Raw genomic sequence first — 21126 nt, forward strand, 5'->3', positions numbered from 1 at the left:
GTTCCAACCCCCTCCCAGCAGCCCAGGCTGCCCCCAGCCCCATCCAGCCTGGCCTTAGGCACTGCCAGGAATGGGGCAGCCACAGCTCCTCTGGGCAGCCTGGGACAGGGCCTCACCACCCTCTGAGTGAAGAATTTCATCCTAATTTTTAACCTAAATCTAACCTCTTTCAGTTTAAGGCCATTCCCCCTTGTCCTATCCCTACACCCCTGACACAGAGTCCTTCCCCAGCTGTCCTGCAGCCCCCTTTAGGCCCTGGCAGGCCGCTGTGAGGTCTCCCCGGAGCCTTCTCCTCTCCAAGCTGAACAACCCCAACTCCCTCAGCCTGGCTCCACAGCAGAGGTGCTCCAGCCTCTGAGCATCCTTGTGGCCTCCTCTGGACTCACCCCAACAGGTCCCTGTCCTTCTGGTGCTGGGCCCCAGAGCTGGATGCAACAATCCATGTGAGAATGCCTCAGTACCATGGCACACAGTACTACAGGATTTTGTAAGAGCACAGAAACTTAAAGAATATCATAGAATATAATGCTGTTCTAATCCCTCTTGCCAAGCCTCCTTTTTTCTGTGCTACTCAGCACAGTTCCAGACCTAAATTCTCTCATGTCCCACACTGATCCAGCCAACATCAGTAGACAGGCAGGCAACTGTCTCCTGGAAGTGACTGTTCTTAAGGTAAAGGCAAAAGAATATCTAGGTTCCTTAACAAAATTCTCCAAAGATATACTTCAATAGCTTTTACTGATCTTCTTGTTCAGGACTTGCTTAGTAATGTACTTTGAGATGCCACGCTGAAAAGCACCAGCTATTACTGATAGTGATGAGTATGCCCCAGTAACTCATGAAGAATTTTTCATTCATCTTTAGTAAAAGCAGCAGACTGAAGACATCGGTTTGGTAGAAGCATTTATTGTGATTTTTCAATGTTTCCTTTTCTTTTCTTTTCTTTTTTTTTTTTTTTTTTTTCTTTTGATGTTTTCAATAAACTGGCTTGTCACAGACTGGTTTCCAGCTCAGATAGTGATTCCTGTTTCAGTGTAGGCATGAAACATCAATAAGCAATCATAAACATTTATAGAAACAAACTAAAACAACAATAGAAAATAGTACTTAGAGTACATAAAGATTAGAAAGAAAGAAACAAAAACAAAAACATAAAGCAGATATGAATAATAGGTATAGGTATAACAGGGATAACAGGGATAAAGTACTAAATAAACAGCCATAAGAAAGTACCTGGAGAGAAATATCATGGGACAATGAAGTTTTTGAACTATGTGATGCACGTTAGCTTTCTGTTTACCTGACTTGCTTATTACAGAGTATATTGATTTGTACTCCAGCTTTTCATTACGCTGGAGTGTTGTTTTTGTTGCATCTCCAAGTCTGTAGACCATAAGAGAATCACATAAGGCTAAAGGAATAACTGAAAAAAAATCCCATGCTAGCAAGAAGCCACAATAAAAACTATTAAAAATTTAATTTAAGATCATTTTGGCTAGCTACTTGCAGTAAAATAGTTGAAAACATTTCAGTGAATGCAACTTAAACTTTTAAATCAGTATCACAGAAATTTTAAAACCTTATCTAGCCACTTACCTACTCTATAAACCTATATGACTATAATTTTATGCAAATACTTTTAAATTGTTTTTAAAGTGCTTTGAATTAGTTATCTTAATTAAACATGGACCTTGAATAGCTTGATTTAAAACTCGGTGAAAGTTTATGCACGGACTAAGTAACTCAATGCCTTGTAGGCACTTTCATGCAAGCACTTCACCCTTTCCTTAGTCTTCTCCAGCAAACTAGCTTGCTTTGTACTGGCTGGAGCTTAATTAGGAAGGGCATTCTGCCTCTGGAGAAGTCTTTCAGTTTAATTCCTAAGGACATTATAGAAGATAAATTTCAACAAAGTTTCATTTGTTAATGGAGTATTTTTTAGTTGTGAGAAAATTTGTTATATTTCAGGAGACTGAAATATTACACAGGTACATTGCCTTTTTTTCTCTAAAGCAGCGTTAGTATAAATGAAAAAAGGACACATTTCATGAGAAAAATTGAAACTTTCAAATAAATATTCAATATTCAATATATTCAATTCAAAAGTGCACCTGATTTGCAAAACCCTTTGCTGTTTGAAGCTTCTTCATGTTTGGAGATCACGGGGGAGTAACTACCATCACCGTGTTACTCAGCTTTAGCAGAGTTTCAAGCATTGAACTCAAGACTGTCATAAAAGCAAGTTCAGTAACAAAACCCTTATTTCACCCATGGGCAAACTTGAATGATTGATGCACACAGGGGAGCCTGGAATCCTGAAATTCTAGTTCAGAGTCGTGTTCACAAACCACAGTACCTGTGAAGTTCCCATTTTCTAAGCTTCAGTATGCAGCACCCCCACCTAGTCCCCATGACTGGGTAAGGAATATGTTTTACGTAAGGACTGACCTGCAGGGCCCTCTGTTGTGGAGTAAGTAATATTCTTGGGCAGTACTTTAACTCACGTGTCAGTGCAGTTAGAAGAAAATCCCTTAGCTGCTAGGACAACTGGGCACAAGAGAGTATTAACAAGAGAGTATTAAGTTAAAGCATTCTTTTAATGGGTTACACCAGAAATAATGATGTCTTTTACAGGCACCAAAAGGGTTCCAGGAGCAAGCTGAATTCTGGTTTTGGGTAGATCTGTGTGGAGTCAGGAGATGGAGTCGATCCTTGTGGGTCCCTTCCAACTTGGGATTTTCTAGGATTCTGTGAGCTGCAAACTTCTGGGAGTCTCTGGTACAGGTGTAACACTGGACAGCCCACCTGGCCTCACAGCCTGTTCCCAGCAATGGGGCATTACAGGAACTGGAGCAGGAGGTACAACGCATGACCACAGACCACGACACACAGTGTATTTCTCCACTCAGGTCTCTGAACCCAGGTTAATTTTAACACCCCCACAACAAGTACAAAGCTGTTATCCACCACCGCAGGAGAAACTCAGGCTCGAAGAGAAAAGTTCACCCTCAACAGAGCAACAGGAAAGAAATCCCCCTCGGCTCTTCCCCAGCAACCGTCACAGCCTTTGGGGGACGAGCTCCCTCTCAGGGCTGAAGCAAACCACTGCCCCTTTTGCCTCAAGAGGCAGAAGGGCTGCAGCTGAAACAGCCTGGTTGTCCCCTGCAAGGCGAGACTCGTGTAACCATACCAGTTTCGAGGGGACAAGCAGAGCTAACACGCCTAAAACACACCACAAGACAAACCCCCCCCAACTGAGGGCAAAGCGCTAAGATGGCGGCGGGGGCTCGGCTTCAACCACGTGACGCGCGCCCTTCTCTCCGAGCTCCTTCCGGCATGAAGGAGGCAACCGGCCTCCAGCGGCCTCCGCCACCTCTGTGAGGCCGAGGGGGCGGCCGCCATCCCCCGGAGCCCCCGAGGGGGGCTGAGGGGCAGCCGAGTAGCTCCCAGAAAGCCCCTCTGAACCCCTCAAGGACCTGCTGGGCCCCCGAGGCCCGGCCTCCGCCGTGGAGGCTCAGGTGGGTGCCCCCCCCTCTTCTTAGGACGCGGGGAGATTTTGGGGTCGGGGCTGTCGCCGTGGTGTCGTGACAGGGGGAGGTGGTGGTGACAGGGGTTTGGGGTTCCAACAGTGCTTCATGTTTTCGCTGCTTGAGGCTCTGCAGCCTCCCTTGAGCCTCGGGGGTACCAGGTGGATGCTCCAGGGAGCTCTGCTTGCCTCTGTTTAAGCCATGTCTCTGTATTATAACCTCTATAACGTTATTTATATTTATAGCTGTCATATTTATTATTTATAACCTCGCTGAGAATCTTCTGCCCCTTCACTTAAAATCTGTTTGTTTGTGTTTGTTTGTTTGTTTGTTTGTTTGTTTTAAACCCTTATTTCTACATTTATTTTCGTTTGTGCCACCTGTGAGACCAGCTGGCCTCAGAGGATAACCCCGAGCTACCAAAGCTGCCCCTGGCATCCCATAGCTCTGGGGAAATCCCGCCCAGTTGTTCACCAAAGCAGCTTTGAGAAAGTCCCTTTAAACCCTTACCGAAAGTGAAAGCATTTCAGGCACACTTGTTGCGCTGGCTGCTGGCAAGGTAAGTCACAAAGGCTTTGTTAGCGATTCTCTTGCAATTTGGTTACATTGAAATAGTAATTTATGATAAACGGCAGATACTTTGCATGTAGAGGGATAGATTTTTGTTTGTGAAGGGAGAATGTATCCTTTTTTTAGGCAGGATGGGAAAGAATAAGTTTAATTGGAGACTCCAGTGTTGTTTTATGGCTTAATAGATGAGCAAGAAATGTACAAATGTACAAAAGTATAAAATACCGTATTCATAAAAAGATAAGCGTACGATTTGTAGCCTTATTTGTGCATTGCAACTTCAGACTTTGTCTGGATGCCCCAAAGCTGTGGATACCTTTTTGTTTCTCAGGTCTGTGTTAAATAGACTTACAGGTATGAGGTGCTTATTCAGCATACCTTAAATATGCAAAATCCGTGATTAAAGTTATTAATGGGAACTATGTGATGTATTTTGGAGAAGGAGAACAGCTCTGTCAGTAACTTTAATAAAGTCTTTGGAAAATTGAATGTGTTTGTTACGTTTTGCTCGTAAATGCTGTATTTTGCCTTGGCTATAAGATAACAACAACATCTCCGCAAGAAAAAACAGGGCTGCCTCACCTGGTTTGGCCAGACATCCCGCATATTATAGGAAACAAACCAGAAGGGTTGTTAAAGTACCCACTTGTTTCAGTTAGCCACTCTGGCTCTTCTCTAGAAGAGACTCTTGTCTTTGTAGCATTCAAAGATTCTTTGTAGCTCTCTAAAGCTGGGGCGGAGATAGGGTTGACAAGTGAATTTAGGAGCTGTTGGATTTTTGCCTAGTGGTTTGTGTTTGTTTGTTTTTCAGAAAGCATATCTTGAGCAAGGAACAGTCTTTGTGCAAATGAGTAGCAGCATCTGATTCTCCTATTCTGTCCCCTTCTTCCCGAGAGCTCTGTGCTAATAAACAAGAATAAGAAAATGAAACCACTCTCAAAGAAAAATGAAACCATTTAATCAGTTTTGATGCCAATCTCAGTGCACAAATGCCAACACTTTAAGTGCCTTTCTGTATAAATTAAAAGACATCTTGCATATGTTTCCAAATGTCCAAAAGCCAAGTGTTCCTTGCTTTAATATCCAAATCGATTTTTTCTTTCTATTGCGATCACTGCATCTGCCTTTCCTTGCCCTCTCTCTGCCTTCTCTGTTTCTTGTGGTTTTTGTTTGTTCTGCTTTGTTTTCAGGGACACGCTGATGCCCTCACAGAGGTTACTGCTTCCTCTCAGCTGGTTAACCTCTGGTGATGAATTCAGCCTAAACTATTACCTGGGAGACAGGGATCTGCTCTGTTCAGCCACAGCCATCTTCTCGCCAGTGATGGGTGCTTTATTGCCTGGTGCAGATTTACAGTACACATCACCTCTAATCTCAGCCTCTGTTCTTTATGTTGCTTGTGCTCAGTGTGCCTTTTCTAACTTTGCACTGGGAATGGGAAGAGCATCTCTTGGACTGTGACAAGTGATGCCCTGCTATTTCATTGTTGTGATACCCGAATTTTACAGTACCATTTAATGAAACTGTTCAACAAGCTTTCTTGTCAAACGATTGAGACTGGGGAGACAAAGATCTCTCATCACTGTAGCAGATCTCCCTTTGCTGCAGGGATGAGAACTTTATCGTATGGTATTCTCATGGTGAAGCTTGTGGTACTGAGATGTTTCTTCCTGATAGCTCCTTTCTGTCTTGCCAAAGAGAGTAATAATTCCTTGCTTCAACAGCCTTTCTACACCAGCAGTGGCTGAACGTGAAGTAGGAGAAGCAGAGAGGCAGAGGTACAGCAAGGACATATTTTAAAAGGGGATTGGAATGAGCAGACCTTTCCAGGGCAGGGCAGAAGAACTGTATCACAGAGTCTGATGAATCAGCACGTTCTGTAATTCCATTTTACGTGAGGGGTTAGGAAGAGATTTAATGGCACTTGAAATACCAAGGCCCAAAGCAGGAGACTCCTGAATTAGTTCCATCTCAGTCCAGCTTTCACCCTCTTTTCAGGGTTTTTGGTAACAGTTTGGTTTTCAGATTCCCCTCATCACCAAAATGCATGGGATGCATTTTATACTCAAGAGGTTGTCTGCTTTTGTTGTTTCTGTGTTGTTTTTTGTTTGTTTTTACAGAGTTCTGAAATATTGTTTAGGCTCAGTGAAAAAACACAGCATCTTAATACAGGAAAGCTATATAAAAAGACTGATTATTTTCCTTTCTTTTTTCCTTCCAACAATGCTTTTGTTTTAAAAGAATGGCACAAAAGAAATATTTAATAGCAAAACTGACAAGTTGCTTACGAGAAGACAAAATTCAGCTATGGAAACCACCATATACAAATGAGAATAAGGAAGCTGGTGAAGAGATGAAGGTAAATATTCTGTCTTGAGCTGGTGCCACGTGCTTTTCATGTTGTATTACTGGTGTATTTTGCCATTTTTTTTTCTTGCTGTTTCCTTAGGAGCTTGCACAGAAATATTCATCCAAGCTGAATATCAATGAGAATGATGCGGAGAATATGCTTGAAGAAATACGATGCAAAGCAATTGAGCGTGGAACAGGAAATGAAAATTTTAAAGTGACTGGGATTGCGAGACTTGATATATATCTGCCTCGTAGAAAAGTAAGTGCCATTGCAGAAAAGTTAGGATAAGTACCTTTATTCTATGGCCTTTTGATTTCTAATTCAGATGTTTTCACTTCCTCAACTTTTTGGGGGTGATTTGCATAAGAGATCTGTGTTGAGGTATAAAAAATACGCTGGGGAGAAGTTCTGTAGGTATATTTTAGTTTCCCAGATACGTGGAAATAGCACGGCAAAGGAATATAATAGAATATAATATTGAGAGATTAGTAATTGTCTTCCCTTTAGGATTTAATGAGAAATGATCTTTCAATTAAGAAAAGTACATCAGATTTAAGTGTCTGTCGAGTTCAATTTAATTCCTTCAGACTTAACCACTCACATTAGCAGTAAAGAGCAGATATATTTTTTCTGTTGTGAAATACCTAAAGGTGCATTAGCATACGAGTATCACTTTATTACCACTATCATTGTTTGAATGACAGCTTTAATTTAAAAAAAAAAAGTTAAGTGCAATAAGCAACTTGAATGCAGTGTCATCTTAGGCTGTGTGTGGATGATGATACTGAAAAGAACTTCTTTGGCTTTTAACCATGGCATTTGGCAGGGTTCTTACAGTGACTTTATATCATCCTTGTACAACTCCTCCAGCCCAGGCAGCTAATTACACCTACTTTAAGGTACATCCAGTGTTTGAACTTGGAAACGAGAAGGGTGGCTTTCTGTTGTGAGGATATGCATCTATTCTAAGACCAAAAAGCTTGACATAGAACAGCACTAAGGCTTGCCCTTTTAAAGCCAGGCTGCAGCTTTTAGTTCGTGTATAGCACACACCAGAATAATGAAGTGAATCCGACTAAGTCGGTGTCATACTGGTCAGCCTACTGGATTCTGTGGCTACATCTACCCTAGTCGGCTCAGCCCCCATGGGGCTGGCTGGCCCTGTTCCACTGTCATGCATCCTGAGGGTTGTTAGCACCATCTCTGATGTGGTTTTGCCCAGGCCACCTGGTGTTCTGCCAAGCCATGACAAGGTGCACTGTAAGGGCTGATGTGGGCCGGGGAATGATTTCCATCATTTTGGACACAGCTGCTCGGCTTTGAAGGCTGAGAGGAATCCCAAGTCAGTCACAGGGTAGAGAACAGGCCCTTGGTTAGGGTTTTCAGTAGGGCAGACAAAGCCAGTCTCTGGCAAGCACAACTGCAATCTCCAGGCAGTTCCCAGTTTTGATCCTGCTCTGTGGGAGCATCATCTTCCCCAGTGCTGCATGTCTTCATCCACTCTGATAACAGGAAAAGAGAACTACCCTACTTAGGGGCACTTAAAGGTAGTCATCAGCAACAGAAGTGAGTGGTCACTCTGGAAAAGGGTAATATTTGCTGCTGAAGAAGATGATCTTAGATGATGACCTCTGCTTCAGAGGGATTTTTTTTGTCGTTGTTACTGAATAATTTAAAAAACACAGCACAGTCATAATTGTTCTCTCTCCTGTAGCGAAAATTAATTACTAGGGGATGTGATGGGCAAAAGGGTAGAGGGTGTTAAGTGATTGCCATGCAGTTAAAGCAAACAAATAATTCCATAATTCCTCTTTTCAATGCTACTGGGCATAAGGGAATTAATTCATTTAAGATTGCAGTTTATCTAATCTGGGACCAGACACACTAATAAGGAATTAATCATAACTTAGCCAGTCACAGGTGAGTGGCATAATTACAAAGCAGAGTTCAGATAGGAAGTGCATAATTAAATTAGTGAATTTAAATTGTTTGGTTCTGAATTTGGATTTATCCAATTCTCCATCTTCTGCCGTTGTAATGCTTATTTTTAGCACTGTGTAGCAAGCGCAGGACTCCCTGCCCAGAAATTACTAATATGTATGCCAAGCCATAACCCTGTTAACATGATTATTATTTGAGAAGGAAATTGTAGTTGTTGTAAAACAGTTAATTAAGAAAATGTCCAAAGTATCTTGATATCATGTTCTTTTCCTTCCCTCCTCCTTACCCCACCCAATGTAATTACTACAGAGCAGAAAAGTCCCACTGGAAACTAGCCTGTTCATCACTGGCAAGGAGCTCAGATCACAGTAAGCGTCATCACCTTTGGTTCTTCTCCTCTGAAGTAGCATACTGTCACCCTGTACTAAAAAATACAAATGGTGTGCTATTTATTGCGTTATCCTGAGCATTGTCTTAGCCTTGAGTATGTCTGAATAGGATGTCCAGCGACCCTGTAGGGCAGTTCTTCTTGTAAAAAGCAGTTGTTTAACAGATAGAAAAAAGGAAAGTTACAACTGTGGAAGGAGACTCTCCTCTAAATCACCAACAGGTACCTGGGAAGGCACCACTGATCAATGCTCCAAATCTTTAGCAGGCTTTTTGAACAGTGACCATCAGCTTTTCTCCCTTCTGTATGTTTAACCATACTAAAGTCAGATTCTTTTCTGCCTGTTTAGCTTTTCCCAAGGGTTGTTAGACATTGGAACGGGCTGCCCAGGGAAGTGGTGGAGTCACCATCCCTGGAGGTCTTTAAAAGACGTTTAGATGTAGAGCTTAGGGATATGGTTTAGTGGGGACTGTTAGTGTTAGGTCAGAGGTTGGACTTGATGATCTTGAGGTCTCTTCCAACCTAGAAAAAAATTCTGTGATTCTGTGATTTTGTATTCCTTCTTTTCCCTAAGCGGTTTAGAAAGCTCTCTGATGTTATTTTTATTTTTAGCAGCCTTTTGTAGCAAAAGGTTAAATCAGTTATGAATGTATTTGTTTTCAAATTTTGTCGCTATTCTAATAGAAATATTGTTTATCCTCACAATTTTATCTTAATGGGTACAATGATTTATTTCACAGGATAGCACAGGAACATGCATTAAAAGAAAATGCTATCAAAATAATCATAAATAAGAAGCAGCTTGACCTGGGTACGTATCTCTAGTTGCGTATACTTCTGTGTTTTCTGTTTTTTTGCTTCTCAGAAGCAAAGTTTCTTGCAATTTTATTAATTTCTAAAATCCCCAAGGAATAGCAGTTGTATTTGTCAGGTTTTGCTCTGCAGGAAATGTAAGAAATCATAATGATCAAAAACCTCAGAAAGAATTAGAGCAATTACATGTATCCCTTCAGAAAATAGATTTTCATCATTTTATTAAGTGTTGAAATGCCCAAGGTATGTTTAAGAGAAACCATAAACTTCTCCAAAATCCATATTGTGTAACAGCACATTCAAGAACTTTTTGTAATGTCTTACACATGTTCAGCTTCAGCTGCTTTCTTTTTATTGATTCCCTAAGCATATTTAGTTCCCTTGGAAGAGGTCAGATGTAGTTAAAGGTATAAACTTGATAATAAGACCTTGGCTTCAATTCCTACTTCATCTGTCCTGGTACTGTTGCGGTGTATGATTCTGGACATGTTTAACCTCACATTATTCCACTTCTTGCCTGGAGATCAACTAACTGAAATAAAAACACTCATATTTCTTGAATGCTTTGGAAAAAAGCAAGCAAAGAAACGTACCAGTCATTCTAAAAGCATTTTTAAAATGCCAGTCTGCTTCAGGTTTCTGAATTTCTTCTGAAGATGTCAGTAGTTGTCAGTGGTTTAGGAAGAGTACTTGGGTCTAGTAATTGCTGTAGTTCTCCAGTACAGTGCAAGTAAGGCAAGGAGCTGTTTAAGCTGGTGTTTTGTTTTTGTTTTTTATTTTCCAGTGGCAGTACAACATAAAATAGTCTCTCGTTGAAAATCCAGTATTTGTATTCCATTCATCATACTTTATTTTGCAGGAAGAACTCTTGAAGATCAAGGTGTAACACACAACGCAAAAGTGATGGTACTTCAACTGGAACAGAGCGATGAGGAAACTAAAAGAAAGGTTCAGGAAGAAGAACTTCAACGCAAGAAAGAAAAAGATATAAGTGACAAGATGCAAAGAACTAAGAAGGGTTTGGAGATTCTAGCAGAGAGAGGTGAGGGAGAATTGGTTTGGAGGTGGAGAGCTGGGCACTTGTTAACTCTTGAAGATCAAAACCTGTCCTCTCAGAGTACCTGTACCGTGACTAGACTTCAGCTTATACTGTTGTAACTTTCTGCCAACTTGAAAACTGAATTTTAAGTTGATTAAAGCTGCCTCTTCTACTCTAACTCCTATAAAACTGGAATGCTAGAAAATATTTGGCACTTTGAGAGAGATATAAAATGAATCAATTATTATTTAATTGGCACTTGACAGTTAGGGGGCTGACAATTCTGAGAACAGGCTTTAAATTTATTGTACACATAAGCACAGCGGAATAATGTATTATAAGTCATTACACACTTTTGTGTAGTTTACCTCAGATATGACTGTCCGTAACCATGGTTTCATTGTGCAGAACAGCTCACCTGTCATTCTGATTTATAACGTGGCTGTTCTTTTCTCATTGTGTTTGATGCTGATTGCTAGCAACTGTGGATTAAGTTAAAGAGATGTAGTCAATTTAACAGTAATAATTTTTCAAAATGAGGTTAAGTGTGTCCATGAATTGCACTGCTAGACAGTGAGTTTCAATCATTTTGCTACTTTATTGTTTCAAAAAATCCACAAACAGGAAACTGAAATTGAGTATGTAATGAGTTCCTGCCAAATGCAACAAAAATACATGAACAAAGCTGCTTTTAACGGTCAGTGACAGCCCGTTTCTTACTATAATGTCAGATTTTGAACAAATTAAAAGAAGTGATTCCTTCTATTGACTTAAGGGGTAATTTAGATCCCAACCCTTGGATCCTGTATAGGGCATTTTAAAGATACTTACCACGGTCAGTTATAGCATAATGCCGGAGTGTGGCGTGGAGTCCATCATGGCTTCATAGGCTCAAGTCTCTCTGCGAAGCTATGTGAAACTTAAAAAGGATTTAACAAACCTTTTGTAAGTTTTTAATCTCATCAAACTCCTCTTTACTGTCTTTTGTTTGTAAGAAAAACATCTTTTCATTTGAAATCAAATGTAGGTGAGAACAAAATTGATAGTTTGGTCATAAACATGAAATATATGGGGAATGGAAAATACCAAGCAGTATTTTTTATTAACTGTGCTGAGGGTTTTCTTCTATTCTGTAGAATTTATTTGATAAGGGATTTCAAGTGTCATATAAAATGTAGGTGTTTTTGTCTTCTGCAAAAAAAATTCTTTACAATTCATGTAAATTAAGTTGGGTCTAAATTTCTGGATGATGATAGACAGCTCACTAAGTAAGAGGCCCTAAAAGTTTCTCGTGCTTGGCTGGTTGAGGCCATTAGTGGTAGGTCTGTCCTAAACCAGCCTTCACGTGTAATTTTCTTGGTTTGGTTTGCTTTTTGTTTAACCAAGCACTTAATGACATAATCTTACGACAGCAATGCTACTTTGTTGGAAGATGGTACTTGAAACTAAGACTGCTTTATCTTATGTTTCAGAGGAGTACTTAGATCCAGATACTACTCCATATCTAGATATAGCTAATCAGACTGGGAGGTCAATCGAGATTCCTCCTCAAGCTAAAAAAGTAAGTAAAAAATTATCTTACAAAGGTAGTAATATAGCTTTGTAAAGCTTTATTCATGAAGAATCTCAAATGTGAGATTGAAATGCACTCAGGCTTTTTGGGGATTGTACACTGGGTCCAGGAGCTGTATGCTTAACAGAAATAATTCTGAAATAAAAGTAGAACTCTGTAACTGGGGATACTTTAGTCATCTCAAGCTAGACCCCTATTGCTGATACAATTGATGTAATCTTGCCTTATTTTTGTGTTTTAAGATGAGCTGTAACTTTGTTATATCCTACCACCTCTTTTAGATTTGAGTTGCCTTAGAATCACATGAAAAATATCATGTTCTTTAGGCTCAGTCAGTTTCAGCTGGAAACTCGCTGAGTCTCACAAAATCAGACTCTTCAAAAATAGTTTTGAGATCTTTTGCACTGTGACCTCTCTCAGATTTAAATCTGTTCACGTTCAAGGCCAACATTCTCAGCTGCAAATCTTTGGCTGGGCACGTGCATTGAATTGTAGTAGGAGTGACACACCTGATGGTGGCGGCTGAAGCAGAGGAATGGTGGTAGACACTGTCTCTTCAGATTTTTGGATTTGGTGAAGATAAATAGAAAATTCTCTACAAAATGCTTGGAATTATGCCCAGTAAAAAAAAGGGGGGGGGGGGAATGAGCAGGCCCCAACATGTGTTAATTGCAGCTCTAGCATCAGTTTTCTGGTTCATCTCGAGTTTCTGGATGATTGGAAAAAATAACTGCCCATTCCCACAATGCATATTGTCATGATGAAGTGCTGAAAGTAGTAACTCGCACTAAGAGTTGAAGCTTCAAATGTGCAATCACGCTAGCTTTCATCGCTATTGAACATTGGTGAGAAGAACTATTGCAGGTTGTTTCTCTCAAGAAATATTATTTGTATTTCCATTTGTCATACTGCAAGAACTAGAGTGTTTCCCTGCCACGTTCAAGATTTAATTTTCAGTTCTGAGGTTCTGCAGGAAGTGAATCATTAAAGTTTACAAGGTAGTGTTAAGAGCTAAGCAAAACAAAATTGATACTGTTAGGAAGTCTAGGACCTACGAAATACTTAGCTTTTTATCAGTCATTGCAAGTCTATCTAGGGTTTCAGTCTTAAGTTTGGTACTGCATCTCATGTGTCAGTAGCATTCTTTTAATTAGACAATACCTTAATATTAGTAGCTGGGAGGAAAGTATGAAGCAATGTTGAAATAGTGTTGCTCTTACTGAACTGATAGGATGGTACTTTTTTAGAAAGAACAAGGGCGCTATTGGATTACCTAGATGTCACTTTTCAGTTATAAAAGTGAGCTGGGGGGAGTGCAGAAATGTCTCAGTATGTTTTTCATAGGCACTTCATGTTTTCAGGCACTTGTGCTGGCAATGGGTTATCATGAGAAGGGCAGAGCGTTAATGAAGAAGAAGGAATATGAAATAGCACTGCCATATTTGTTGGATGCTGATAAACACTTCTGGTAAGAACCTTTTTGAGTCCTTATACCTGGCTTTCCTGTACTGTCAAGCAAATAGGAACACCGTTAGCTCTGCCTGTGCCTGTAATTCAGGGCCTGTTTTGCCCAGGGTTACTTCACTCCCCCTCTGCAGACGGGAAATAGCAGACAAAGGCTCTGACTTTCGGTGACAGGTGGCTTCATGGAGAACAGCTGAAACAGATGCTGCCACTGGGCAATTTAGTCTTTCATATAACATAAACAAACCATCAATATTCATGTACTGGCCTATAAATTGCTGTAGCTGGAGAGGCAGATACAGCTAGTCTTTTGCAATTGCTCCTGTGAAGGAATAATTTCCTGCAAAGGGTGGAGCAGATAGCAGAGGTCAGCAAGCACATCAGGGTTTCAGCAGGTAAACTATTTTGCTGTCAGCAGTCAGAACCTTAAGTTGCTCTTTTGAGATCACCAAAAGTGTCGTTGTCCCCATCTGCTTCTCTGCGTGGGCATGCAAGGAGGCTGGCACGGAACCCAGCGTGATCACTTGCACTGAGGAAGATGACTGATCTCTGTCCTCTTAAAGGTTACATGGGGTTTAATTCCATCCTGTGTTTAAAGAGATGCTATCTTGAATAATAACAAAATTAATTGTGACTGTCGTAATTCTTTGAGGTGTGGTGTTATCATTCATGTCTTATGTATTAGTGAATATGTTGGGAGATCATTTTTTTATTAAAGTTTCATTGCTGTCAGTTTGCCTCAGATAAGAAGCACGTGCTTCCTCAAATATGTGAGCATACATACTTCTAGCATGTTGCTTCATTAGTATTAAAAAAAAAAGTGTGGAAAAAGCAAACAACCACCCCCAAAAAACTAATTTTTTTGTTTTCCAGTGAGTGTAGCACAGAGCTGCTGAACACTGTCGATAATTATGCAGTGCTGCAGCTGGATATAGTGTGGTGCTACTTCCGCCTGGAGCAGCTGGACTGCCTGGATGATGCCGAGAAAAAGCTGACTACAGCCCAGAGATGCTTCCAGAGGTGCTATGGGGAGAACCACGAAAGGCTGATTGATATCAAAGTACGCTGGTTTTGATTTAATTAGCATGGCTTTGGTTTTTTCTATATTCAGTTACTACTCAAATATTACAAGGCCCTCTTGTAGAAGTTTAATGTTTTATGCTTCCTTTGCTGGCTATCCAGTTGTGTCACTGCCAGCACGGTGAAAGCGTTGGACCTGACAACAAGATCACAGCAAACGTGCTTAAATGCACAGATGTCCCTGTTCTAGACGTGACGCTTTATCTGCATACGAAGTGCTGTATATTAGAGACTACATTTTCTTTGTGTAGTGTTCTGTTGATAATGGATTCACATATTCACATTCTTATTTATGTTTCCCCTTTTCCCCTTTGCTTGACAATTCTTTAGGGAAGCTACGGTCGTGAGAAGGTTTTATTTCTACGGCTTTACCTTCTTCAGGGGATAGGACACTATCACAGCGGCAGAGAAAAGGAAGCTGCCGAGTACATTCAGAAGGTAAGGCACAATTAGGGAAAGCTTCCAGGTTGTTCACACTAGGAACCTTGTTTGAGGAAAAATGCTGCTGTTTGGGCTCTGTGTTGCGCTTACCTGTTGTTTGCTTGCTCAGAAAAATGGGGAGAAACTCTTTTTCCATTTGTATGTTAGCAACAGTGTTGGTAATACCACTTTGTTCTCTTTACCTACAGGCATCTCGTTTATATGAAGAGCTGTACATAGATCCTGAGAAAGTCTACCGCCTGTCGCTCCTGGGATTCTCCGAACAGGAAGCTCGCCTTGCCCTGCGAGCGTGCCATGGGAACGTGGAGCATGCAGCCAATCTCATCACCAACAGGAGGGAGGTATGGTGCAGGACTGTATTTGTTGGGGTGTCTGTTAGATCGGGTTTTGCGTGACTAAATTGCGTGGTGCTAAATTAAGGACTTTAATTATTCTGCTTTGGCGCTGTTACTGTAGCTAACAGCTTGACATCTGCTGCCACAAGTTTGAAACCAAAACTTAATAAAACAAGAGAACCTCCATCTCAAAACACATGGGGTGAGAGAGCCAAAGACCTGTGGATATGCTACAGAGGTACATAGGAAGGGTTTGCACCAGTGTTTGCTACTCAGCTCTTGCCATGTATGCAAACAAAGCTACCATGGTCGAAGTTATCACTCCTGGCATGGAAGACAGGAGGCTGCATGCTGAAGTGCTGTTAGGGTAAGCATGAGGCTGCGCTGTATGGCTTTGGGCTTACAACATCAACGAAGGGAGAAGGCTGTCTTGTGTTGGTGTGGAAGAGGCTGAGGGTGTCGTCCAGATCGGAAGTGCCTGAAGTTACTTTTGGTAAGTTGAGGTGGCACTTCTGGACTTCACTGAAATATGGATAGAAAAGTCAAATGGCTAAGAGAACTTGTTGGCTACGTGCCTGGTTCTGACTGTATGTCCTTGGCAAGTCTTGTCTGCAGGCCCATCTGCCAAACTGGTTTATCACTTACCACACAGGGCCTATAATAGCTGTGATAGCATACGAATCTGATCTGCTGAGACTTCAGAGCAGAAGTACAGCCACAGTGCTTGCTCATGGGAATAAAACTTTATTTAGGGATGGGTGTCTGGCAGCAAAATCTATATTTAAAACAAGAAATCCTTTTTCCTCAAGAAATTCAAACGCAAAGAAGTAAATCCAAGGAACCCCATATGCACCAGGGAAAGGCCGAAGCATTGCCATGCCCAGTTAGTTAGCTTCGTAATGCTGTGTTCTTGCAGGAAAAAGCACAGATAAGGAGGGAGGAGAGAGCTAAAAGAAGGCAGCGACTAGAGGACATAAACACCTTGAAAAGTATGGGCTATTCAGAGAGAGCTGCTCAAGTAGCTCTTCATCATGTACAAGGGAACCTGGACCAAGCCTATAAGGTAAGTGGTTTTCAGGAGCAGTGCTTCTCTACCAAAAAGTACTTTTTTTTGAATTGCTTAGCAGATTTTCTGCCTTCTGTAATGGTTAACTCAGAGCTACCCTTTTTATGAACTGTAACAACTGAACTACTTCCTGATCCAGTGAATCAGACATCATCTAAGATGGCTGAGGTTCTGCTTGTATCAACTGTAGGGCTAAACACACATCCATATCTCTGTTTTACTGTAGTTTATTCTGGACAACCCAGAATTATTGTTGGAAAATGATGATGACGATGATCCCGTGGCCATGGACCAGTTTCAAGTTTCCCAAGAAAGCATTGATCAAGTAAGTTAGACCTTTTTGCTTTCTCGGGAGCTGGTAGTCATGCTTATCAATTATGCCTCCAGCCCTACCAGATCTTCCTTAAGTGAAGCTGTACAAATACTCTTTGTGCCATGTCCCTTGTGAGCTGTCACACTTCCATTGTCTCACATCCGCCCCTCGCAGCGAACTCGCGCTCTGGCTGAATTGTAATTCCTGTTTACTTCCTGCCCCTCACACCAAGCTGGCATGCACAGATGCTAAGGGAAGTGTGCGCGCTCAAATGCTCTAACCCTAAAAAGACAGCAGATGAGAAATTTATTCAAGTCTTTAAGCATATTGTAGTGCACAAGGGAAAGAGTTGGCATGTGTCTTTCTCACCACAGGCCATCTGAAAAGCTCCACAACAGTTTGTGTGGCTCTGCAATTAGTGTCAGATAGGCAGGAAAACTATATTGCATAGAAAAAGTAAATAGCATTCCAGGAATCTGAACGTGCTGGAGTGCTTTGAAGTTTCCTTTTGAAAACAGATGAAGAGTTGGTCTGATGTTAATCAAGAGGCTCTTGATTCTGCTCAGCATCCCCATTCCTTTAATAGGTCACTGCCCTGTTCCAGTAAGGCAGAGTCAGTGTCCTGGAATTCCTGGTATGCAACGCTTTCCTCTGTGCAAGAGGAGTGACTGTCAGACGCACAGTCAGATTCCTGTCAGTCACTGATGCAGAATGAGCTTGGATTTCTCCATATGTAGTATTTTTTTTTCTCCCTCCTGTAGCTGATGTACATGGGTTTCAGCCACGAGTCGGCAAAGCAAGCTTTAAAGGTCTTTAAAGGCAACATCCACTTAGCTTCGCAGACCCTTGCTCACTATGGGGGAGTTCTGCCTGCCTCATTGCAGCTGTCTTCTGAAGGGTCCAGTCCCTCGGAAGAATCGGCTTCATCTAAAGACTCACCCACAGAGTCTGCAGGTAAGAATTCCTGCGTGCCACAAGCACCTAACACTAAATGCTCCCACCTACCTGTACTCATCACACCAATTAGGAATAAACCAAGCCAACCTCTCCCTGCCTGTACCCTTTCAGAGAGCGAGCAGTAAGTTTTTAAGGCTGTCGTTCTTCCTGGACCTACACCACTGTAGATGATGATTTTTGGCTTGCCTATACCTGACTTTTGATTGCTAAGAAGTTTTATTCCAAATCTATGCTATACAGTAGCTGATTTGACCACATACCCCTTCCTCATATCCCTTACTGTGATACAGCTGTAACTGATACTTACCACTTACCAGGGAGGAGCTTTGCACATTCTCTCTCCCCCAAGAGCTGTCAGAGCTTAGGGATCCCCACTGTACAACTAAGGGCTTTCCTACAGCCTTACATAGTAGGACAATTTGCCATCCTGTAACAGCTTTGGTAGAGCAATTTGAGACAAGAGGTGGTTCTACAGGAACTGGTTCTCGCAGAGCAGTGGTGGTGGTAAAAGAGGGAAAGTATAAACTTCTTCCAGCAATGAAAACACAGCTGTTTATTGGGTTTTGATTTTCTTTTTTAATTGAAGGTTCTTCTAGTTCACCGACAGACGAAGACATGGAGACTGATGCAGTCAATGAAATCCTAGAGGATATTCCTGAACACGAAGAGGATTATCTGGATTTAACACTGGAGGAGGAAGAACAGATCATTCATGAATACTTATCCTATATACAAGTACCACAGCATTAAATCTCATTACCTCTACTTCAGTTACATGCTTTTCCCCTGACAAATCGAGTTTGGATTATAAACGCATCTTCAGCTTATCTCTTACTAAATGCCTTGAATTCAGTTAAACTATAGGTGAAACACTTAATTCCTGCGTATTTATAAATCTGCTTAAAGCCTACATTTGTGATACATTGTAATTTATTGTCATAGCAGAAAAATAGAAGCGTTTATTTTCAGAAGAAAATTTAATAGAACTTAACTATATTTTTATTGTGAAATAAGTTGATTCACTTAGAATACAGGTAAATAAGCATTTCTATGCCATTTTAAAATACCAGCTTTAAAAATCGTTTGTAAATGAGAAATGTAGCTGATGAGGCTGTAGAGGTATCTATTTACAAACCATTCTTTTCTTCTGAAAGATTTCTAAGAGTCATTTATGTATCCGTGCATGGATTTATACTGCATCTTGCTTGTCACTTCATGCAGGTGTTACACAGGCAATAAAGATAACGATATGCTGCTTCAGCTTTCAGTCAGACTACTTTGCTCTTAAAAAGCTGCAGGAACCCCTGTGAAAGCTGTGTGTGTGTGTAGGAGGGGTATGTCAGTTTGTACCTAAATAACCAGTTTCCCCAAGCAGCTGTTCCTCCTCCTACCTGACATACCTCAGATTGATTGAAGTGTTTCATTTCACATGGACCAGCTTCTTTTAACTGGCTGTTGAACAAAACCCAGCTCAGCCACTATCGCAGTGGTTGTGCCCAGCTTCAACGTTGTGGAGAAGTACTTGGCTTTGAGTGCCTTTTATAGCAAACAGGTTTCTGCTCTGTAAGCACTCCTCTCCATCTGGAAGGCAAGTTCGCAGTGTTAGCTGTTCTTAAAAATGGTTTATTTACTTTCAGTAACTTCAGTCTCGCGGTAGAGGGAGCTCATGTCCTACCTGCTCCAGGCAGAGGCGCTGAAGTTGGTGGGAACGCAGAAACTAGCCAGGACCTCTGCTTAGAGGTAGGTCCAAAATAAGAACCTTGTATGTGGTGCCAGTTTATTCTTACCCAGCATTCACCGATGGGGAAATGAGGGCTTGCAGTTGTGTTAGGGCGAACACAGTGCTGTAAGTAGAGCCAAAGCCTGCAACACGACAGCACCATTCCAGGTATGGATTTGGTAGGCTTCGGTAGTAGACTCTTTTTTTTTCATGGCTACCTTAGTCAAGGCAGAAAAAGGCAGGGAGTGATTATACTGTAAAGGAACTATTTGTGTTTATTTCACACTTGTGCATCAACACAAATGCTACAAAAATGGGGTAGTTTTGTATCTTGTCCTCACAGGTTGAAGCATTTTTAAAGCCAGTAATATGAACTTCTGAGGAAAAAAACAGCAACTGTTACATCCCATTTCTCTAGGGGAGAACACTGAGGAACCACTGAATGATATTGAGAAAAAATTATATATACAACAGAATGGGGAAAAAAAATCCATGGAAGAAACATGTAGCTGTAACAAGAAATAAGTGGGAAAGCATGAATTCTTGTTTTCCTTCAGCTAAAAGGTTCACAAACCTACTGGCATGATGCAGTGCCTTATGCTAGCCCATAGGCATATGCTAAAGGCAGCATTTGGCTGCACAGGGCTCGTTTCTCTTCTTTGAAGTGGCTTGCATAGCAAAGTGGCAATGACAGCTCAAGAAGTGCACGTTTGTCCTTGAGGAATTTAAAATTAGCATCACAACACGCAGTGTCTGCCAGAGAAGCCATTCCTCAGTGATGTAATTCTGCCAGCGCTGCCCCCGAGTAACTGTGTGCACAGTTTTAAGCAGGAGCCATTGGCTAAAAGATGTTGTTAATTTTGAACCTGTACTTGAAGACATTGATATCTTTAGCAGCAGGCAGAAGTGGTACTGACTCATTAATTCCACTCTAGGAGATCTACATCTATTAAACCCATTTGTGACCTCCCTGTGCAGCTGCTTGGTGACAGGCCCTCACGTCTACCCCCACTGCCTGCGGTTCAAAGCTTTGAACAAAAAGTCTGTGCCAGGCCATCTGTGCAGCTCTGTCCATCTCTGCTGTAGGCCTGCTACTTAGCATAGCCTTAGAAGCAACGTAGAGCTACAACAAGCTGCATACCAAGCCCGCGCCCCCAGCAACCAAGAGCCACCATCTCCTAAACATTTCCCACAGGGCCAGCGCTGAGCTACAAAGAGGCCCGCCAGAGTTACAGGGGAATTAGTGTACAGTATGCAGATGCCCTCCGAAAATGGTCTCTTAGGAGGCATTTAACATAATTAAAATGCTCTTTCCAACTGGATGCAGAAACCTGCCGGGTAAGAGCTAACGAAGCTGCTCAGCAGGAGAGGTGAGCAGCATAGGTGGAAGCAATGACAGCCCTGATCCAGTGATGTAAGGCAGGGTTTCAGTACGCGTTAGCTGGTGTGCGTGGCTCTTCATCACACACGAGCTTTCCTTAATGTTTGTGGCTAGTAACCCTTTCCACTGGCTAGAGCCACTGAGTTCCATCCATCCGGTCACGGG

At 41.6% G+C, this 21126-nt stretch overlaps 1 protein-coding gene across 2 annotated transcripts; it reads left to right on the top strand.

Annotated features, from left to right (window-relative positions):
* Positions 1-3351: 3351 nt before the first annotated feature.
* NUB1 (negative regulator of ubiquitin like proteins 1) lies at positions 3352-19120 on the top strand. 2 transcript variants are annotated; one of them, XM_035317562.1, is made up of 15 exons: positions 3352-3518; positions 6339-6456; positions 6547-6708; positions 8701-8759; positions 9520-9590; positions 10452-10634; positions 12104-12192; positions 13566-13672; positions 14542-14728; positions 15079-15186; positions 15378-15530; positions 16441-16587; positions 16817-16915; positions 17665-17857; positions 18447-19120. In XM_035317562.1, exons 2-15 carry the CDS (start codon positions 6340-6342, stop codon positions 18608-18610), a joined length of 1839 nt encoding a protein of 612 aa, XP_035173453.1. In that variant the 5' UTR covers positions 3352-3518; position 6339; the 3' UTR covers positions 18611-19120. The 2 variants fall into 2 exon arrangements, with proteins under 2 accessions (XP_035173453.1, XP_035173454.1); XM_035317563.1 differs by lacking the exon at positions 3352-3518 and adding an exon at positions 3950-4086.
* Positions 19121-21126: the final 2006 nt, after the last annotated feature.

The sequence above is a fragment of the Oxyura jamaicensis genome, chromosome 2 (assembly GCF_011077185.1).
Source record: "Oxyura jamaicensis isolate SHBP4307 breed ruddy duck chromosome 2, BPBGC_Ojam_1.0, whole genome shotgun sequence".
Lineage (NCBI taxonomy): Eukaryota > Metazoa > Chordata > Aves > Anseriformes > Anatidae > Oxyura > Oxyura jamaicensis.